Source organism: Nothobranchius furzeri, chromosome 11, assembly GCF_043380555.1.
Source record: "Nothobranchius furzeri strain GRZ-AD chromosome 11, NfurGRZ-RIMD1, whole genome shotgun sequence".
NCBI lineage: Eukaryota > Metazoa > Chordata > Actinopteri > Cyprinodontiformes > Nothobranchiidae > Nothobranchius > Nothobranchius furzeri.
Genome location: NC_091751.1, coordinates 67,024,498 through 67,045,164, shown reverse-complemented (window position 1 = coordinate 67,045,164; position 20,667 = coordinate 67,024,498). Strand labels below are relative to the sequence as shown.

Here is a 20,667-nt window from a genome sequence, read left to right as displayed (position 1 = left end):
CATTCTCCTGCAATGCCCTGGTCCTGTAGAATGAGCCCTGGCATTTTTACTGTGATTGCCTGTTTTTCTGTAAAATCACAGAAAAAGAGAGATGCTCGGGTCGAGCAGGCTGCTTCATGCGCGTTCACGCTCAGGCATCGCCCGTAGCATTTGCTATCCGTAGCTTTAGCAGCAGAGAGAGAGGCAGTGCCACTTTGTCGCTGTTCCTAACGCCTAGTGACAAAGCTAGCTACATTTCTGAGGACCCTTAGCTACTTTCTGTAGAACTTTCTTCTAGATATTTCCTGCAAATTAGCAACAAAATAGCCATTTTCACTCCGAACCGTTCATTGAACGTTGTTTCAGCTGTCATCAAGGATATAAATGTTACAGATACAAAAGACGTCACTGGTGCTTTAGCTCACCTAGTAAGACGTCTGACTCTCATGCAGAAAACCTGGATTCGATTCTGGATGTGAACATAGTTTATTTAGAGTTTCTTTTTTACATTAATGGTATATTTTTTTACAGTAAGATGCCCAAATTTTTATTTGAGACTCGCCGAACGGCATTGAATTCACAGATAAAAAAGATGTGGGTTCAACTTTCATTTTGGAACAATTTTTCAAGCAAGGGAAGGGAATGATCTGAGCATGCAGGAGGACTGACCCATCTTAAACCTTTGTCGGCTGTGCTGAAGAGAAAGGTACAGAACCAAATTATTTAATTAATTAGCTGTGCGTTCTCCTGTTCCCCCCCCCCCCCCCACACACACACACGTAATAGAGAAAGGGCAGCTGGCTGAGTGCAGACGTCGTAGATACAAAGAAGACGAAAACGCCATCAAAGGAGCCAACTGCACCGGGGGCACCAAGATTGGCAGCAATAGCCTTGGCAAGAGTAAACATGGGAAGCACCCCGGCTCCCACAGAAGAAACACTAGTTTACTAATGAGACTAAGATAACAGTTAAGAAACAAATTAAACATAAACAGCTGACAAATAAAAATCTAAATAAAACACAGTGATAAAAGATGACCAAGTAGAAACATATAATTACATTTATAAAATTTTGTATAACGAAGTATTAAGACTGGTTAAAACTAATAATTATTACAAGTTTAAATAAATATGTAAGAAAATATGTCATTTAACTAAAAGGAGTAAGTAATAAAACACTGATAATATATATATATATAAAGGTAAAAACTGGCTAAAATTGATCAAAATCACTTAAAAGCTATACTAAAAAGGTGAGTCTTGAGCCTGGCCTTAAAAACAAGAACACTCTCTACGGCCCTGAGGTCCTCTGGCAGACTGTTCCAGAGGCGAGGGCCATAAAACTGGAAGGATGCCTCGCCTTGGGAGTGTGTCCTGACTTTTGGAATGACGATGAGATGGCTGCCAGAGGAGCGCAGGGACCGGGAAGGCTCGTATTTATGAAGCAGTTCTGAGAGATAAGAAGGCCCAAGACCATTAAGACATTTAAAAACCATTAAAAGAACCTTAAAATTGATCCTGAAACGTACAGGATGCCAATGCAGCTTGTTTAAGAGTGGTGTAACGTGCTCCTGCCTCCTGGTCTTAGTCAGGACACGAGCTGCTGAATTTTGTAGGAGTTGTAAACCTGAGGTACTCTTTGTGGGAAGACCAGAAAGCAGGGCATTACAGTAATCAATTCTACTGGTGATAAAAGCGTGCATCAGCGTCTCTGATGCACGCTCCAAAAGGTGGCTGTCCCCTTTACAGTCATCGTGAACTGTCTGTTCATCTGAGCTTCAGACGTACATCCGGAAGCTCCGTGATCTCTGCATCGCTCCGGTTTGCCATCTCCGCCGATTCCGTTTCCAAAGGCAAAACTGGCTGCTCGTGTTTACTTTCATTTTCATTATTAATGTTTTTCCTGTAGATTTCATGCAAAAGTATGTTGGGTGTTTGTTCTGTCTTACATGAATTTAGTGGAGTAAACGTTATTTGGTAACTTGAATTAATGTGAGCTGAATTAATTTTAAAGAATGAAAAAGCTTTGGCATGACGAAAAACAAACAAACAAACAAACGGTCGTTTAAATATCGAACCGTAGGACCCGGAATCAAAATTTAATCGAATTGTGAGGTACCCAAGATGGCAAACCCCTAGAAATTGTTTATGTTTATGTATTTAGCAGGGGCAGATTAAGGACTGAAGAACATCAGGGGCTTAAGACACGCACACACACACACGCGCGCGCGTGCACACACACACACACATGACATGCACTAGTCAACATCATATATATTTGTCTTGTACCACATAATTTTTAATCTGAAGCTACATATTAAGCATATTCAGGGCAGAGTATTGTTCCTGTTAGTGTTTAGTGTGAGATGATAGTAAATATTCCCTTTCTTTCTCCAACAACTTTACCTGATAGTAAGCTAACTTTAGGCAAACCAGCAGCACAACAAATATTTTCAAATAAGACTCACAAACCTGAGTCAGCACCAGTCTCATCAAAGCTGGGGTTCTGTCGTTGTACTTTTGGTCTAAAAAACTTCCTTATGTCCATCTTCACTCATGCGTTTCAGGCAGAGAGTGTAGAAGAAGCCAGCTGCTGAAGGGCTTCTTCTTCTGTGGTGGAGGCTCAGGCAGGCTGTATACAAACTACTGCCAGCTGCTCCCTCTCTGTTGGACTTTGGTACTGCATGTTACTTCCGCGATTTAGATCCGGGGCTTTCTATGAAACATCCGGGGCTTCAGCCCAAGTAGCCGGGCCTAACGCCGCCCCTGGTATTTAGTAGACGCTTTTGTCCAAAGCGACTTACAAGTGATAATCGGCATATTGCCCTTGAGGCCGACAACAATAACAACAACTTGACATCAATCATGGAGAGGAGGGAACAAAGGAGTGGACAGTAGAGGGGGGGGGCGGGTGCAGGGAGGGTGCTAGTTAAGAAGATGCTCTCTGAAGAGCAGGGTCTTCAGGAGTTTCTTGAAAATTGAAAAGGAAGCCGCTGTTCTGGTAGTGCTTGGTAGGTCATTCCACATTTGTGGAATGATGCATGAGAAGAGTCTGGATTGTCCTGAGCGTGGTGTAGGCACTGCTAGCCGAACATCCTGTGACGACCGGAGCGGCCGGGCTGAGACGCAAGCCTTTGCAAGAGGATTCAGGTAGATGGGAGCCGTACCATCTCGGACTTTGTATGCTAGTGTTAGCTATTTGAATTTGATGCGTGTTGCTAGCGGTAGCCAGTGGAGCTCAATGAACAGAGGGGTGACGTGTGCTCTTTTTGGCTGATTGAAGACCAGACGCGCCGCTGCGTTCTGGACCAATTGAAGAGGTCTCACAGTACAGGCTGGAAGACCAGTTAGAAGGGCATTGCAGTAGATTGCACCAGGAGCTGGGTGGCATGTTGTGTTAGGTAAGGTCTGATCTTTCGTATGTTATACAGCGCAAAGCAACATGAAATTGTTATTAGAAAACTTTTTCAAATTAAGCTCAACATCTTTTCCAGACATGACTTGAAAAATTATAATAGCAAACATGTAAAAATATTTCTGTTTAACATAAAACAAAACAAAAATTGTGACATCGGCTTTAGAAATCTAAAAAAATAAGTTTATTCATTTTGACATCCATGATGATTATTCATATGAAATATGAGACAAGGTGTAATCACTGACCCGAGGTCTACAAAATCCCCTCTGGACACCTTATTTAGTTATTTATTCAGATTTCCTATAATCGTGTAGTTGGTCTGTTACTCTGGGTCATCTCAGCTTCAGGAGGTCTTTTCCTTTATGATATCCAGTAAAACACATCAGAGTCTAGTTGAGGACAGATGCTGTCCCTGTGATCTCCATCAGCTCTGGTCCATGAGGGCCTGGTACTCCCTCTGGTGGGAGAACAGCTGCAGGAACACTTTGTACTTCCTCTCATAGAAGCTGCAACAGAAAAACGATTACACAACTCTGGTGTGAAGCCAACTTCAGGCCTCTAATGGCCCGTTTTAGACCCACACTCATCTAGTTAACTAGTATCAGCACTAGTTTCACATCACAAACTTCATTTAGCAGAAATATGAAGAAGAGTCGTCCTGTAGGAGAGCCTCACCTCTTCAGGCTGGGGTCAGGCTGAACGACTCGCCCCACCTTAGCCATTCTCGCCATGGCCTCCTGAAACAAGACAAAAGCTACCTAATAAATCATGCTGCATGCGTTTTATTCCACGTTATCCTCAACCCATGGACGTAATTTGGGGGGGGACAGGGGGGACATGCCCCCCCCCCCCCCCCCCACTACTTTTTCCAAAGTCAAGTTTTGACCCCCTGCACTTTTTACCATCCAAAAACAATATTATGCTATACTAAATTGACACTGGTTGAGCTCTAGGACCAAGCAGAAAACAACCATTTGTGTTGAAGCCTGTTTCTCATTAGAGCATACTGTAAAGATACCCCCCCCCCGTGTCACCCCCACTTCTAAAGTGAAAATTACGTCCATCGACCCATTACTTCTCCAAACACTGATGTGGGTCTGTTGAGGCCTGGTTTGTGATAAATTCAGGAAAAGTGTGCCTACGCTGTGTGGAGCAGAAGCAACAACTGCCTGCTGTATTTATGGCTGCAGACAAGCAGGTGGGAATAAAAGCATTTTATATTCAGTTCATCTGGACCAACGGTAGTGAGCTCCAGGCAGTTACCGCTGACAACAGACACTTTACAGCAGGGGTGTCAAACTCAAACTCACACGGGGCTGAAATGAAACTCTGGGATGGAGTCGAGGGCCAAACGTAATATTTTTTGAAAAAGTGACGGCAAATTTGCACATTTTCTTTATCAACATATATGCAATTTTGAACCTTTAAATTTGGAAACAAACTTATTTCTGCATTAACACTGAATGTGGAATAACCTAATTACACACGAGCAAGTCAGTTTTAAATAAAAGGCATCAGTGGTATTCATTACTTGTGGTATATTCAGCATTTTTAAAATCTTTTAAATCTTTAAATCTTTTCTCACGGGCCAACAACAAAATAAAAATATCATTTTATCTTAAATGAAAATGCAACATCTCACCTGTTAACTTTTATGTTTTGGAGCAGAAAAAGAGCATAAAACCAACATATTTAAAGCTCAGTTTGCTCCACTGGTTTACTGTGATGCTCACCTGTTCCAGCCAGATACCTGCATCATGGGGCTGACCTGAGCTGAGGAGGAGACTCCTGTTGTTTTGTTTATCTTCATCATAATAATGACAACATTAGATGACAACAGGTGCTCACATAGGTTTGTGCTGATGAACATGTCTGAGCAGCTTGACCACGTTGTTGTGTGTCGGGGAGGAAACACAACGACAAAGTCGTGCTGGTTTGAGCGTGTCGCTGGAGTTATATCAGCTCTGTCTGGATGTTAGTTGGAAAACTTTCTCTTTCAGTCGTGAACGCATTACTGAGCGGCTAGAATCTCCGTTTCTGGGCTTCAACGTCAGAAAATAGCTGAGTAAACTCGGCGCTGAGTGAGAGGAGTGTTTGTCCGAGACAGCGGAGCTGCAGACACCGGCAGCAGGCGCTGGAAAAAACACAAAGGAGGGGGCGCGTCGGCTCCGCGCTGACGCCGCAAAGCATCATGGGAGTTGTAGTCTTTGCTGTAAAATCGGCCAGCGGGCCAGTTTTAATATATTTTTGATATTTATCTCGCGGGCCACATAAAAATGCTCCGCGGGCCGCATTTGGCCCGCGGGCCTTGTGTCTGACACGTGCTTTACACCAATCAGCTGACTGGGATGACCTCTCACTGTGGTCTGATTAAATCCAGCAGGGGGAGACACCGAGTCAAACCCCTGTTGGATTTCCCACCAGTCCACCTTTTGAGATTTGTTTTTGTTGGACGAAAAAGGCAAACGTGTGTATAAAGAAAGAACACAAGCTGAAACACCAATCAGAGTGTACGGAAAGATGCTCGTTGACAGAACTGATCTAAAAAGATGTTAAATCTCCGTTTCTGAAGCCGGATCCGGGTCAGAGTCGGGTAAAGCTGGCGGCTGTGGCTTGAGCTCAGTTCTGCGTTTGTTTTGTTTTAAAAGAGACAGAAACAGACAGAAGACACCAGTGAGAGAGGAGGGGCTTGTCATGGTTGTCCCAGTGCATTCTGGGAACTGATGTCCTATTGGTGGAGCTTCCTGTATTGGAAATTACTGGTTCTGCTCATGACCAACAGCGTCCTCTATTCTCTAGAGAAACTTACCAGAACCAGAGCAAGGAATGCAATGATGGGCCAGACCCATCCAGCCCGGGAACTCTCCACCCTACTTCCTCCAGGCAGGAGGCTGAGCCGCTGTAAAAACCTGAGCTGTGGGGCGTATGACCTCTGACCTCTACAGTCCGGTACTACTATATGAGGAACACAACTGCAGGGTGAAACTGGAAAAATGAGAATATGATGGAAAAGTTCATTTATGTCAATAATCCCGTTTAGACTGAGAGACCATCTAAAGCAGGGGTGTCAAACTCATTTTAGCTCAGGAGCCACATTGAGGGAAATCTAGTCCCAAGTGGGCCGGACCGGCAAATTAAAAACATCTTCAGATTGTTTTCTTTGTTTTAATACAATCAATATAAAACAAAGTTGGAGCCTGAGGACAGTGTATCCAAAATAGTACAAGTACAACACTTGAAGTGTACTTGAGAAATTGAAAAAAATAAAAAATCAGTAAATAAAAAAAACATTCCTCAGTGATTCAAAGAGCTTACAGATCACATGGCTAGATCAGTTTCATGCAGCACTTAAAGTATATTTGACTCATTTTACTTTACATCTTTTAGCTTTCACCGGAGCATCAACATCAGAAGTCACATCCCGAGTGGCGGCCAACTTCAGGATGTCATTCAAGTTCTTGTGTGAGCCTTGAGCGCAGCTTTGTTTTATTTATACTCATTACAGAGAAAACTTACTCATAAAGATAAGTTTATTTTGACTCTACATTGTAAAGTATGAGAATAAAGTTCACACAACCATCTCGCGGGCCGGATTAAACCCGCTTGCGGGCCGGATGCCGCATATTTGACACCCCTGATCTAAAGGCTCAGGATTCCTTTGCAGGTGTTTAGGATTCATTAGCTGATTAGAGTGTGAATATTGGACTTTTTAATATTCTAATTGTCTGAGATGTTGAGTGTGAGGTTTTCATCAGCTGTAAGCCATAATCATCACAATTAAAACGGATAAAGGCTGGAATATCTGGATTTGCATGTGAGGAGTCTACCTCATATATTAGTTTCATTAGTGTCCTAACTGTTCCAGTTCCACCTGTACGTGCTGCTGGAGGAGAACTAACCTGTATGGTGCCGTAGCCCCGTGATGCACACGCTCCCAGCACCGCGGCTCCGACCAGAACAGCCTCCATCTGATCCGGCAGCACCACCGGCATTCCTGAGAACATTTCACAGCTAGTATCCTCTGACTATGATGTCACCCTGACTGAGCGTATGCGAGCCATGATTCTGAGCTGTCCCTCTATCCAGACCCCACCCCCCCACCAGGATGAGCCTGACAAACAGAAAGCATCGTCTCCTCTTGCGCTCCGTACCTGTGGCGTTGGCCTGAACCTGAACAAACAGGCGGTTTTTGCTCAGCCCGCCACACATGAAGACGGTGCTGATGTCGTGTCCCGTTTCTCTCATGGCCTCCAAAATGTGAAGCGTGCCGAGCTAAAACGGGAGAAGATGGCACAGGAGGAAGGCCGTTAACAGATAACCATCTGGACATGCAGCGGCGAGGTAGTTCCAGCATGCTCACAGCGAGGGCTTGAATGGTAGCTAGGTACAGCAGCGCCAGGTCGTCCAACGTGTGCCTCAGAGAGAGTCCGACCACCTGCAGAAACAGTTACCCACTAACGTCATGTAACCCAGAAGCTAGAACCTTAATGAGGTATTAACTAATTGGCTTACTAATATGATCCATCCTCAATTTAGATAAAATATAAAATATAAATTAAGGAAATTAACAATACTAATTAATAGATATCTAATTAACTAATAGATAATTTCATAATGAATTATTGGAAGGGTGAATAACTAAAATAACGAGTTTAATATTAAACATCGGTTAAAACAAGAATCTTGAACATCCCTAACAGAAACAGAAGAGGAAAGCTGTATACTATTGGTCCAGGTGGGAATCTGAAATTTCATTGGCTGAGAGAAATAAGTCCCGCCTCCGCGAAATAAAACCGTGCGACGCAGCTGAGCGAGAGGAGAGACAAACGGCTGTGCAGCACGCAGATACAGAAAGCAAAGACTGAGCGGTTAGAGAGAGAGAGAGAGAGAAAAAAAAACAACGGTCGAGGCCGTGAAGAACCCTGATTTGGGTGCCGCATAGATAGAGGGAGAGGCGGACTTGACTCCTTCTAATAAGAGCTAGGAACTTGGAACCAACGCGGTGAGTAAAGGAAAAAGAAGAGAAAAAGCTAACGATGCAACTTAAAAAAAAAAGGAAACTTAAATAGCTTATCAAATTAATTCCATTCTTATAGATTTGTGTGGAGACGACAGAGTGAACCAATCCTCTGTAGGAGGGAACCGTTGGAGCGCGTTGGTGAGTGAATGAGATTAAATTCAGTAAATTATTAAATTCAAAAAGCTAATTACAGCAACCGAGGTGACAGCAGTGGGCTGCTAGACGTTAGATCCCAGGAGTTAACATCTCAAACTACCAGTTAACGGTGGTAGGGCATATAGGAGTTAACGGCTCAAACCGCCAGTTAACGGCGGTAGGGCATATGGGATTCCCAGGAGTTAACGGCTCAAACCGCCAGTTAATGGTGGTACGGCCTAGATGTACAAGGTCCTCAGGGGCGTTATAGCTAACGCCATAGAATTAGCAATGCGTCCCTTAACCAAACATTTAATAATAAAAAAAATAGATAAATAAAAATAAATAAAAGCTAACTGATTAGGGAGGAATTATTTTACAAAGGTGGACCAAAGGACCAGAATTTATATTTTGTTGAATTTTGTTATAGAACATTTTATTTATTTATTTATTTATTTATTTATTTATTTATTTATTGTGTTACAGATATACAAGGTGTCACAATGCTGTATAGAAACACAACTAAATGTATCCTTGTTGTCATGAATGTATTTCTTGTTGAATAGTGTAGAGTAATAGAATCTAACTGAGCCTACTGAGCTGAACAATTGTTGTCATATGTAATTATATTTCCAGAGCTACTGAGAATTATTTTAATAGACAATCAAATTGATGTTATGTTAGTTGAACTGTGAACCCAAACATGATTGGCTATGCCAATAGAGTGAAGCATTTGTTTAAGTCTGTAAGACTTTATGCTGTGATGTGACGAGAAGGGTCGATGCCAACTCGCTAACAGTCCTGTTGTTTACAGGCTGGGTTTTTTTTTTTCCTTGGGTTTGATCCCGACTCCTATGATCACTCACTTGGAACGAGAACTGGATTTCTTCCTGACGAGGGAGATGGCGAGCCTTAACCACTGAACGAACCAGGACATCTCAAGTAACTGAAGAGCAGACTGCTCTCTTCTGTGAACAATCTCAACGGTGTGGTAGGAAAAAATCGCACCACCGGACTCTGACTTTCACCCCAAGCGTGGGGATTTGACTTGACGCCGGCTGACTTGTGACTCATATGATCAAATCTCATACCGACCATTTTACTATTGTCGATTGTTTTCATCTGTTTTTGTGTGTTATCTTTATGTGTTATATTTCCCATTATTATTAAAATTTAGTATATAAACCGTTTCATGCTATACCCGTGACTCCAGTCATTCTTAAACAACCTCCAATTCTCCCCGAACCTAATTATTGGCCCATTTGTTTATTTTTTCTTTTAATTATCTTATTGTATCCTGTAATCCGGTTACATAAAACTTGGCGAGCCAGCCAGGAGAATTGTAGAGTTGTTACCTTAGCTAACCATTGACTGACATCATAAGAGTGCCTGGAGGTCACAGTGGTTTGCCATTTTGGCATTATTGGTACTTTTGAGTGTTTTAAAATGGAAGTTGTAAAAACAGAAAAGGTCAAGGTTTCAAATGCTGTTTTAATCAGTGGGTTAACTGATACAGACCTTGATAACGAAGTCTTTGGGTTTATGGAAGGATTCGGACCAGTTAACAGGCGCATTAAGTTACCAAACTGTGATCAGATTATTGTGGAGTTTCAACATGAAGCCACTGTTAAGGAATTAAAGAAACAATGTTTACCCTATGACAAACCTTGTACTAGGAACCCAGATGTTTTCTTTCATATTCAAGACCTAGCCAGCGCGTACAGTCTAGAAACTAGCACATCTGCCACTGATGCCTATCTGTCAGAGCTCAGGGACATAGCTGCGCGTAGCAATCAATCATTTAAAGACCTTCTAATGGAGGAACTGGCAAAAATTGGGGAATCTTTAGGAAGGGCTACCCATGCATCTGAACCAGTCACTGAACCAGAGCCAATGCTCCATAGTGACCAAGTTACATATTCCCTGCCTTTAACACCAGAAGTTAACTATATGAACAACTCAAAGGACAATTGTCCACCTACAGAGACTGGAAAACAAAACCCTTGCATTCCACCAAATCTTTTAAACACACCTGAGGTTCAGCGAGTTATTGTGGAACACATTGTTAAAAGCAGTGAGGTTATCCCTCCGCCTACTTCACAATACAGACTAAAACCGTTCTCAGGGCGAGTTCCACACCCTTCTTTTGAAACTGACTATGATACTTGGCGTAGTAGTGTAGTGTTATGCATAAATGATCCTTCACTCACCAAGTCCCAAATTGTACGAAGAATCGTGGAGAGTCTGTCAGCCCCAGCAGCGAGCATCGTTAAAGCTCTTAGTCCAAAATCCGACCCGGAAACGTACCTTGAACATCTCGATTCAGCTTACGCAGCTGTCGAAGACGGCGACGAGCTCTTTGCTCGCTTTTTAAACACAAACCAGGACAGTGGTGAAAAACCTTCCGATTACTTTCAGAGGTTATACACCTTGTTAAACCTAGTTATTCAGAGGAATGGAATTTCCTCCAGTGACGCCGACCAGCAGCTGCTCAAGCAGTTTTGCAGAGGCTGTTGGGACAGCTCGCTGATTTCAAACCTGCAACTCGAACAAAAGAAAGACAACCCGCCTCATTTTACAGCACTTCTCCTCAAACTGCGCACTGAAGAAGACAAACAGGCTACTAAAGCAGCACGCATGAAACAACACTTAGGGGCACAACGAACTAGAGTGTATTCAAATGTGCAAACAACATGCTCTCAGAGTAAAAACACTTGTGAACTGGAAATAGATGATAACTGTGATGACTTACGCAAACAAATCGCTGAGCTCAGGAGCCAAATTGCACAGCTTAAGGTTAACAACACAGATAAAAAGGCAAAGAAAACTCAAAAAGAGTCAAAACCCCGTGTGGGGACTAAAATTCCAGATGAGCCCAAACAGATTCAGCAGATAACAGCAGTGGTGCCCAGACCAAAGCCTGGATACTGTTTTAAGTGCGGAGAAGATGGGCACATAGCTTCTAGCTGTAGCAACGAGCCAAATCCAGCACTAGTTGCAACTAAAAGACTTGCTCTTAGACAGAAGCAGCGCGAGTGGGAGATGTCAAAGCCAATTGCTCAGTCTCCTCCTTTAAACCGGTAGAAGCTCCTATCGTGGGACAGATAGGTGCTAAAGTAGAACCAAGTCCCTCTAAGGAAAGGACAGAGAGACTTTTTTGCAAGCCAGTTCATGCTCATTCAGTGCCAAAACTTCCCAAAAGATTAGTGGGTGGGCGATGCACAGCTACAGTCTCAGTTAACAGTGTTGAATGTAATTGTTTACTGGATTCAGGGTCCCAGGTAACCACCATTGCCAATTCTTTTTACCAAGAACACTTACCTGACCTCTCAATTAAACCCATCAGTAATCTGTTAGAAGTCGAGGGCGCAAACGGTCAAGCAGTTCCTTATTTAGGATACATAGAGATAAGTGTCACATTTCCAAAAGAGCTCGATCAGTCTGGACTTGAGTTACCTACCCTTGCGTTAGTGGTTCCGGATATAAGCTCAAACTCTGATACACCACTACTCATTGGCACAAACACACTCGATCCTTTGTATGAGCAATTGTCTGCCAATAACTTACCTGATTCCAAGGCACTCTCTTATGGGTACCAACACGTGCTAAAAGCCTTAGCAGTCAGAAAAAAACAAAGCAAAGATGGACGAGTTGGTGTGGTGAAGCTTCGAGGGAGAACCCAAGAAGTTCTCCCTGCAAATAAAAAACTGTTACTAGAAGGGTTTATGCAACCCAGCCAAAACAAGCATGAGCCTTATGCACTCATTGAACAACCCACCAATGGTTCTCTACCAGGGGGTATAATTGTAGACTGTTGCCTCATTTCCTTACCTTCACATGGTCCATACAAAGTACCTGTTGTACTAAGAAACGAAACTAACCATGACATCACATTACCCACTAACTGTGTGATCGCTGAGTTAGTTAAAGCCGATCGTGTTATGCCATATCCAGAACCTGACAAAAGTGATCAGAAAGTACTTGTGGCGTGTAGTTCGCAGCAACAGACTTCACCTTCAAACCCTCCTCTCAGTTTTGACTTCGGTACTTCGCCCTTGTCCGAAGAATGGAAAGGGAGGATCACCAACAAACTTAACACTTACTCCGATGTGTTTTCGCACCACGATCTTGATTTTGGTCATACACAACAGATAAGACATCACATCAACTTAAAAGACGAGACCCCATTCAAACAGAAATCTCGGCCGATCCATCCACATGATTATGAAGCCGTGAGAAAACATTTGGAAGCCCTCTTGGAAACCGGTATAATAAGAGAGTCGGAGTCTCCATTTGCCTCACCAATAGTGGTAGTTCGGAAAAAGAATGGTGAGGTACGTCTATGTATAGACTATAGAAAGCTTAATCTGCAAACCATTCGCGACGCATATGCCCTGCCTAACTTGGAGGAGTCCTTTTCTGCTCTCGCTGGATCACAGTGGTTTTCTGTGATGGACCTCAAGTCAGGTTACTATCAAATAGAGATGTGTGAAAAGGATAAACCTAAAACTGCTTTTGTTTGCCCGTTTGGGTTTTATGAATTTAACCGTATGCCACAAGGAATAACAAATGCTCCAAGCACTTTCCAACGGGTTATGGAAAAGTGTATGAAGGACATTAATCTGAAGGAAGTGTTAGTTTTCCTAGACGACTTGATCGTCTTTTCCAACTCCTTGGAAGAACACAAAACCAGACTTTCTCACGTTCTTGAACGGCTTAGAGAATACGGACTCAAGCTATCACCAGATAAGTGTCGTTTTTTCCAGACATCTGTGCGTTATCTTGGACATATAGTATCTCGAGATGGCATAAAAACCGATCCAGATAAGGTGGAAGCACTCAAAACATGGCCGAAGCCTCAGACTTTGAAGGAACTCCAATCTTTCTTAGGATTTACCGGTTATTACCGACGCTTCGTTAAAGATTATTCAAATATTGTCAAGCCACTAACATCTCTCACGGCTGGTTATCCACCCAAACGGAAAAACTTTAAAACACCACCATGTAGATCAAAGTACTTGAACCCCAAAGAACCCTTTGGGAATCGTTGGAGCCAAGACTGTGAGAAGTCCTTTCAAACTATTATTGAAAAACTTACCACTTCGCCAGTTCTTGGCTACGCTGACGCAAAACTCCCATATCTAGTACACACAGATGCTAGTACGACCGGACTCGGTGCAGCGCTATACCAAGTGCAAAACGGTGTCACACAGGTAATCGCTTATGCAAGTCGCGGTTTAAGCTCTAGTGAAACTAGGTACCCTGCGCACAAGTTGGAGTTTCTAGCCTTAAAGTGGGCCATAACAGATAAGTTTCATGACTATTTGTATGGGAACACATTCACTGTCATTACTGATAATAATCCGTTAACTTACCTCTTAACAACGGCAAAACTCGATGCAACGAGCTATCGTTGGCTAGCTGCGTTGTCCACCTATAATTTTGACATCAGATACCGTGCAGGTACACAGAACGTTGACGCGGATGGCCTGTCTAGGAGGCTGCATGATAAACCTGAAGACAACTCAAAATTCACTGAGGAATGCCAACGACTAGATGAGTTCCGATCTCATCTTTTATCCTCTGTCAAAGAAGTCGAGCTTCAACTTCAAGCCGAAGCAGTGAAGGCAACATGCCAAAAGCACATGGTCTTGGATGAGACTGATTCTCCTTGTGGTTTAGTTCAGTCACTTGCCATGTCTGCAGCGGCCATTCCAGACCTATTCCAGTTGGAAGACAATAGTGACAGTTTCTTTGCTGTGCCCAAGTATAACCATGCTGACCTTGTCTCCTTGCAGAGGAAAGATCCAACCATTGGCCGAGTCATTCAGCTGCTTATGACTGACAATAAACCGCCAACTGATACTATTGCAGAACCCCCGGTGGTTCTTAACCTTTTGAGAGAGTGGAAACGGTTTGAGTTTCAAAATGATTTACTGTACCGGAGACGCCAATTAGGACCAGAGACATCATTGCAGTTAGTCTTGCCTGATTCATTACGTTCAACAGTCATGCAAAGCCTACATGATGATATGGGGCATCTTGGGGTTGAACGTACGACAGATCTCATTCGGTCCCGTTTTTACTGGCCAAGAATGGCTAGTGATATCGAAATCAAAGTTAAAACTTGCGAAAGATGTATCCGTCGGAAGGCCCTCCCTGACAAAGCTGCTCCAATGGTGAGTATTACCACCACCAGACCTATGGAGTTAGTTTGCATGGATTTTCTCTCCATAGAACCAGACAGTAAGAACACTAAAGATGTCTTAGTGATTACAGACCATTTTACAAAGTATGCAGTGTCCATCCCAACCAAAGATCATAAAGCCACCACCGTCGCGAAGAACCTGTGGGAACATTTTTTAGTCCACTACGGGTTTCCTGAGCGTCTTCATAGTGATCAGGGACGGGATTTCGAATCACGTACAATCAAGGAACTTTGTTCTTTACTTGGTATCCGTAAAGTCAGAACGAGCCCTTATCACCCTCGTGGCAACCCCGTTGAACGGTACAATCGTACATTACTCAGCATGTTGGGAACTTTACAAGCCACTGAGAAACATCACTGGCGCGATTTTGTAAAACCACTTACTCACTCGTACAATTGTACAAAAAATGACGTGACGGGATACTCTCCCTACGAGCTAATGTTCGGTAGGCAGCCTCGGTTGCCTATAGATATTGCCTTTGGGTTACCGCATTTGAACAAGCCCTCTATAACTCATTCTCAGTATGTTAAAGAACTGAAGAGTCATCTGGAACAGAGTTATGACATTGTCATAAAAAACTCTCAAAAAACAGCGAGGAAGAACAAAGAACGGTTCGACAGAAACATTCGTGAGTCCACACTAGGTGTGGGAGATCGTGTTTTAGTCCGAAATCTTCGCTTAAGAGAAAAGCATAAATTAGCAGACAAATGGGAGCAAACAGTATATATAGTTCTCAAACAGATGGAAAACTTGCCAGTATACACTGTAAAACCAGAGAACGGAGAAGGACCCAACAGAACACTCCACAGAGATCTTTTACTGCCTTGTGGTTTTCTCTCTTCATTAGAAAATGAAACAGAACGCGTTACGAAACCTAGCAGACCTCATACAAGACAGAGTTCAGCCTTAGAACCTGACCCAGATGAGCCACTTGACGAAGAGGTAGATGAGTTTTATTACTCTGATCTTCCACAAGTGCTAAACCGACCATCCTATCAAATAGCGGTCACCTTGCCAAATAGGGAACTCATAGCAGATTCAGGACCGGTAAATAATATTCAACAACAAAACACACTATCCTTACACACAGGGGATCGCAAGGAACCAACCTTAGCTGGTAATGAAAATGCTGAATTGTCCTTACTTGACAAAGGCATCAACACCGAAACATTCTTACCTGACAGAATGAGTGAAACTGCGACATTCTTACCTGAAAGAGTGAAAGAAGCAGCAACATACTTACCTGAAAAAACGAAAAAAAACGAAGTATACTTACCTGACGTAGAAACGGGGGATGAAACTAACACAAACCTACCTCAATTGGATGGTGTCCTAAAGTCGCAGCAACGTGATGTAAGTTTTGAACCCATCATACACGATCAGACACATACATCTGAAAAGACCAAAGTCTTAGAGAATAGCTCATCAGCTCTGTCGGAAACAGAGAGCTCACTTCGTCCTGTCTCAGTTGAGAATCAAACCGAAACGGATGAGCATGATACTGTGCAACCAGAGATGTATGTCAGGAGATCTGAACGAAGTAGTCAGCCTCCTCAAAGACTAACTTACTCTCAATTGGGCAATCCACTAGTGACCGTAGTTAGGTCCCTTTTCCAAGGACTTAATAAAGCTTTTATTGACTCTCTTACTCAAGAAGTTGTGTACCCCGTAGAAACAATGCACAGGGACGTGCATGATATTTAATGGGGGAGGATGTAACCCAGAAGCTAGAACCTTAATGAGGTATTAACTAATTGGCTTACTAATATGATCCATCCTCAATTTAGATAAAATATAAAATATAAATTAAGGAAATTAACAATACTAATTAATAGATATCTAATTAACTAATAGATAATTTCATAATGAATTATTGGAAGGGTGAATAACTAAAATAACGAGTTTAATATTAAACATCGGTTAAAACAAGAATCTTGAACATCCCTAACAGAAACAGAAGAGGAAAGCTGTATACTATTGGTCCAGGTGGGAATCTGAAATTTCATTGGCTGAGAGAAATAAGTCCCGCCTCCGCGAAATAAAACCGTGCGACGCAGCTGAGCGAGAGGAGAGACAAACGGCTGTGCAGCACGCAGATACAGAAAGCAAAGACTGAGCGGTTAGAGAGAGAGAGAGAGAGAAAAAAAAACAACGGTCGAGGCCGTGAAGAACCCTGATTTGGGTGCCGCATAGATAGAGGGAGAGGCGGACTTGACTCCTTCTAATAAGAGCTAGGAACTTGGAACCAACGCGGTGAGTAAAGGAAAAAGAAGAGAAAAAGCTAACGATGCAACTTAAAAAAAAAGGAAACTTAAATAGCTTATCAAATTAATTTCATTCTTATAGATTTGTGTGGAGACGACAGAGTGAACCAATCCTCTGTAGGAGGGAACCGTTGGAGCGCGTTGGTGAGTGAATGAGATTAAATTCAGTAAATTATTAAATTCAAAAAGCTAATTACAGCAACCGAGGTGACAGCAGTGGGCTGCTAGACGTTAGATCCCAGGAGTTAACATCTCAAACTACCAGTTAACGGTGGTAGGGCATATAGGAGTTAACGGCTCAAACCGCCAGTTAACGGCGGTAGGGCATATGGGATTCCCAGGAGTTAACGGCTCAAACCGCCAGTTAATGGTGGTACGGCCTAGATGTACAAGGTCCTCAGGGGCGTTATAGCTAACGCCATAGAATTAGCAATGCGTCCCTTAACCAAACATTTAATAATAAAAAAAATAGATAAATAAAAATAAATAAAAGCTAACTGATTAGGGAGGAATTATTTTACAAAGGTGGACCAAAGGACCAGAATTTATATTTTGTTGAATTTTGTTATAGAACATTTTATTTATTTATTTATTTATTTATTTATTGTGTTACAGATATACAAGGTGTCACAATGCTGTATAGAAACACAACTAAATGTATCCTTGTTGTCATGAATGTATTTCTTGTCGAATAGTGTAGAGTAATAGAATCTAACTGAGCCTATTGAGCTGAACAATTGTTGTCATATGTAATTATATTTCCAGAGCTACTGAGAATTATTTTAATAGACAATCAAATTGATGTTATGTTAGTTGAACTGTGAACCCAAACATGATTGGCTATGCCAATAGAGTGAAGCATTTGTTTAAGTCTGTAAGACTTTATGCTGTGATGTGACGAGAAGGGTCGATGCCAACTCGCTAACAGTCCTGTTGTTTACAGGCTGGGTTTTTTTTTTTTTCCTTGGGTTTGATCCCGACTCCTATGATCACTCACTTGGAACGAGAACTGGATTTCTTCCTGACGAGGGAGATGGCGAGCCTTAACCACTGAACGAACCAGGACATCTCAAGTAACTGAAGAGCAGACTGCTCTCTTCTGTGAACAATCTCAACGGTGCGGTAGGAAAAAATCGCACCACCGGACTCTGACTTTCACCCCAAGCGTGGGGATTTGACTTGACGCCGGCTGACTTGTGACTCATATGATCAAATCTCATACCGACCATTTTACTATTGTCGATTGTTTTCATCTGTTTTTGTGTGTTATCTTTATGTGTTATATTTCCCATTATTATTAAAATTTAGTATATAAACCGTTTCATGCTATACCCGTGACTCCAGTCATTCTTAAACAACCTCCAATTCTCCCCGAACCTAATTATTGGCCCATTTGTTTATTTTTTCTTTTAATTATCTTATTGTATCCTGTAATCCGGTTACAGTCAGATGAAGCCACGGCAGCACTGATAGTTTGTTGCTACGGTTACACCAGCGGAGACCCAGGTGACCAGACGGAGGGCCTCTGTGATTTGAGTAAACACACACAACTGGACCTGGGATCAGAAACCTCTCAGTCCAAACAGGGAAGTCCCAAAGTGAGAGCTTCATTATTACACGCTAACTCACCAACGGTTCTGGCGTTTGTCGTTCTGGATCACACGTTTGGGTCGGATTCTAAAGTCCAGAGGCTCTTGTTTGAACTCAAAGCAAAAGAACTAGTTCAGATGCAACCATCGCCTCTCTTTTCTACACCAACAGTTTTCAGATTCATCCAGGAAACGGTTTCAAGTCAGCAGGAACACTGGAGCTAGTAATCTGATTACTACAGAAACTCGGAGACCTCACGCCGTGGACACACTGGCCGCGGAAGCGCCGCGAAAATAGGACCGCCTTCATTAGGCGCCCTTGTTAAGCTATTCTATAGACCACATGGGCCGCCGAAGCGCCGCGAATCACCTCGCGCCGGCGCTCCAGCCCGCGCCGTGCAGCGATCATTTCGGCGTTGGCTCTATTTTTTTCGCGAGCCGCGGGTGAATCGCGTCAATTCTGGCAGGAAGTCAAACGTAGACATAAGAGGCAGGCCGGTAAAGTTAACAAAATAAAGCATTTCAAAATAAATTTCCGCGATAGTCAAATGTGTTCATAATCAGACACTGCAGAAAAACCACACGAACACACACACACATCGAACTTGTGTGCGTGTGTGACCACGTGAAGGGGGTGTGGTTTTGGGTGTCTTTTCACGGAGCAAACAGGACAGAGAGGCAGAAAGTCTGAGGCAAGCAGTTAGGATGGATGACTTTAAATTAATTATGGAAGTTGAGAAACACAAGGAGATGTACGACCCCCGAAAAACATGATTATTTATACGTACCCGTTTAGGAAGAAACTGCTAGGATACAGCTGCAGAATTGGAGCGGGTTCCAAGAGATTCAACTGGCAGAAACAACTCATACCATAGGTTCTCACACACACACACACACGCACACACGCACACACACACGCACACACACACACACACACACACACGCACACGCGTACAAACACTCAAACGTAGAGGAAAAGAGCTGAGAAAAGGCAGAGAGGAAATGGAGGACACCAAGTGTTTAAAAGAAAAACTACAGCTGAGCCGAGGCGCGCCTCGACTGGGGCGCGTCTGATCTGAACTGAGGAGCGGCGAGCAGCGGCCGAATTTCGTGAGCGATTTGCTTCTCGGCGCTTTGCGGCGCTTCCGCGGCCGGTGTGTCCCCGGCGTCAGATTTCACGTCGCCTCCGACTCCTCTTGAATAATGATGGTTACTGTTGTTTTGGTCACATGTTGAAAAGATATCCATAATCATCCTTAATTGAACAAGCTCTTATCTACCACAGCTGTAAATAAACAACAGACATTCGTGTCGTTAATGTCCGCTGTGGCGGCCATCATGTACTGGAGCGACTCTGAAGTGAACGTGTTCTAGACGTCCATCCTACGATCCCATTCTGGGATATTTGGGTCCCAAACACACTCGCTGAGCCCTCACCATGCCTTTCAAAGAAGGGTCGGCGAGCGGCGAGCGGTTTCCATGGAAGTCCGGCCACACGTGAAGGCTGGACCCCAGCAGGTCAGCAGCAGAACCCGAGCGAGCCATGGAGTCCAGGTGTGTGTTCAGGTGTGTGTAGATGTTCTCCCCTCTGGAAGAGACCGGTGCACAAGGAGCTGAATAACACCGACTGTGTTACACAAATCAAAGCGTTAAAAGGAGTGAAGGGATCATGTGACCTGAGCTGAGCCTGCTGCTGGAGCTGGGGGTAGGCGGCGTGGCCCTGCACCACGTGGTCGATCTGAGGGAGGAGAGAGAGCATCGCAGGTGATCAGCAGGTCAGCTGAGTAACAGAATGAAGAAGTTATTAAAAAAGTGGGTTGGTCTATTTCATCACATCCATTATGTTCCTGTTACAGTCTGAGGTGATTCTGGGTTTGTGTGCAGCCTGAAGGAGAGGGCAGGTTCTGACCAGACTTCCTGTAGCGCTCTGGCCTCCCTCGTTGAGCCACAGACCAGGTACCATAGCAGACAGGTAGGGTCCCCACACCCCCGGCACAAACAGGGCCCGCCCACTGACCTGCTCCAGACACACAGCAACTCAACTCGTTAATATT

General features: G+C 43.4%; 1 protein-coding gene across 5 annotated transcripts in view; it reads right to left on the bottom strand.

Annotated features, from left to right (window-relative positions):
* Window positions 1-3,554: 3,554 nt before the first annotated feature.
* Window positions 3,555-20,667, bottom strand: part of fggy (FGGY carbohydrate kinase domain containing) — a 30,889-nt gene continuing 13,776 nt past the window's right edge. For 2 of the 5 annotated variants that reach the window (XM_015957620.2, XM_015957617.3), the window contains 8 exons: window positions 20,448-20,630; window positions 20,290-20,351; window positions 20,051-20,201; window positions 7,757-7,831; window positions 7,548-7,668; window positions 7,296-7,390; window positions 4,072-4,133; window positions 3,555-3,902 (listed from right to left, as the gene is read on the bottom strand). In XM_015957620.2, the coding sequence (XP_015813106.1) occupies window positions 3,821-3,902; window positions 4,072-4,133; window positions 7,296-7,390; window positions 7,548-7,668; window positions 7,757-7,831; window positions 20,051-20,201; window positions 20,290-20,351; window positions 20,448-20,630 (831 nt within the window). In that variant the 3' untranslated portion in view covers window positions 3,555-3,820. The remainder of the gene's footprint in view (window positions 3,903-4,071; window positions 4,134-7,295; window positions 7,391-7,547; window positions 7,669-7,756; window positions 7,832-20,050; window positions 20,202-20,289; window positions 20,352-20,447; window positions 20,631-20,667) is intronic. The other 3 variants (XM_015957618.3, XM_054743561.2, XM_054743596.2) reach the window with 3 other exon arrangements.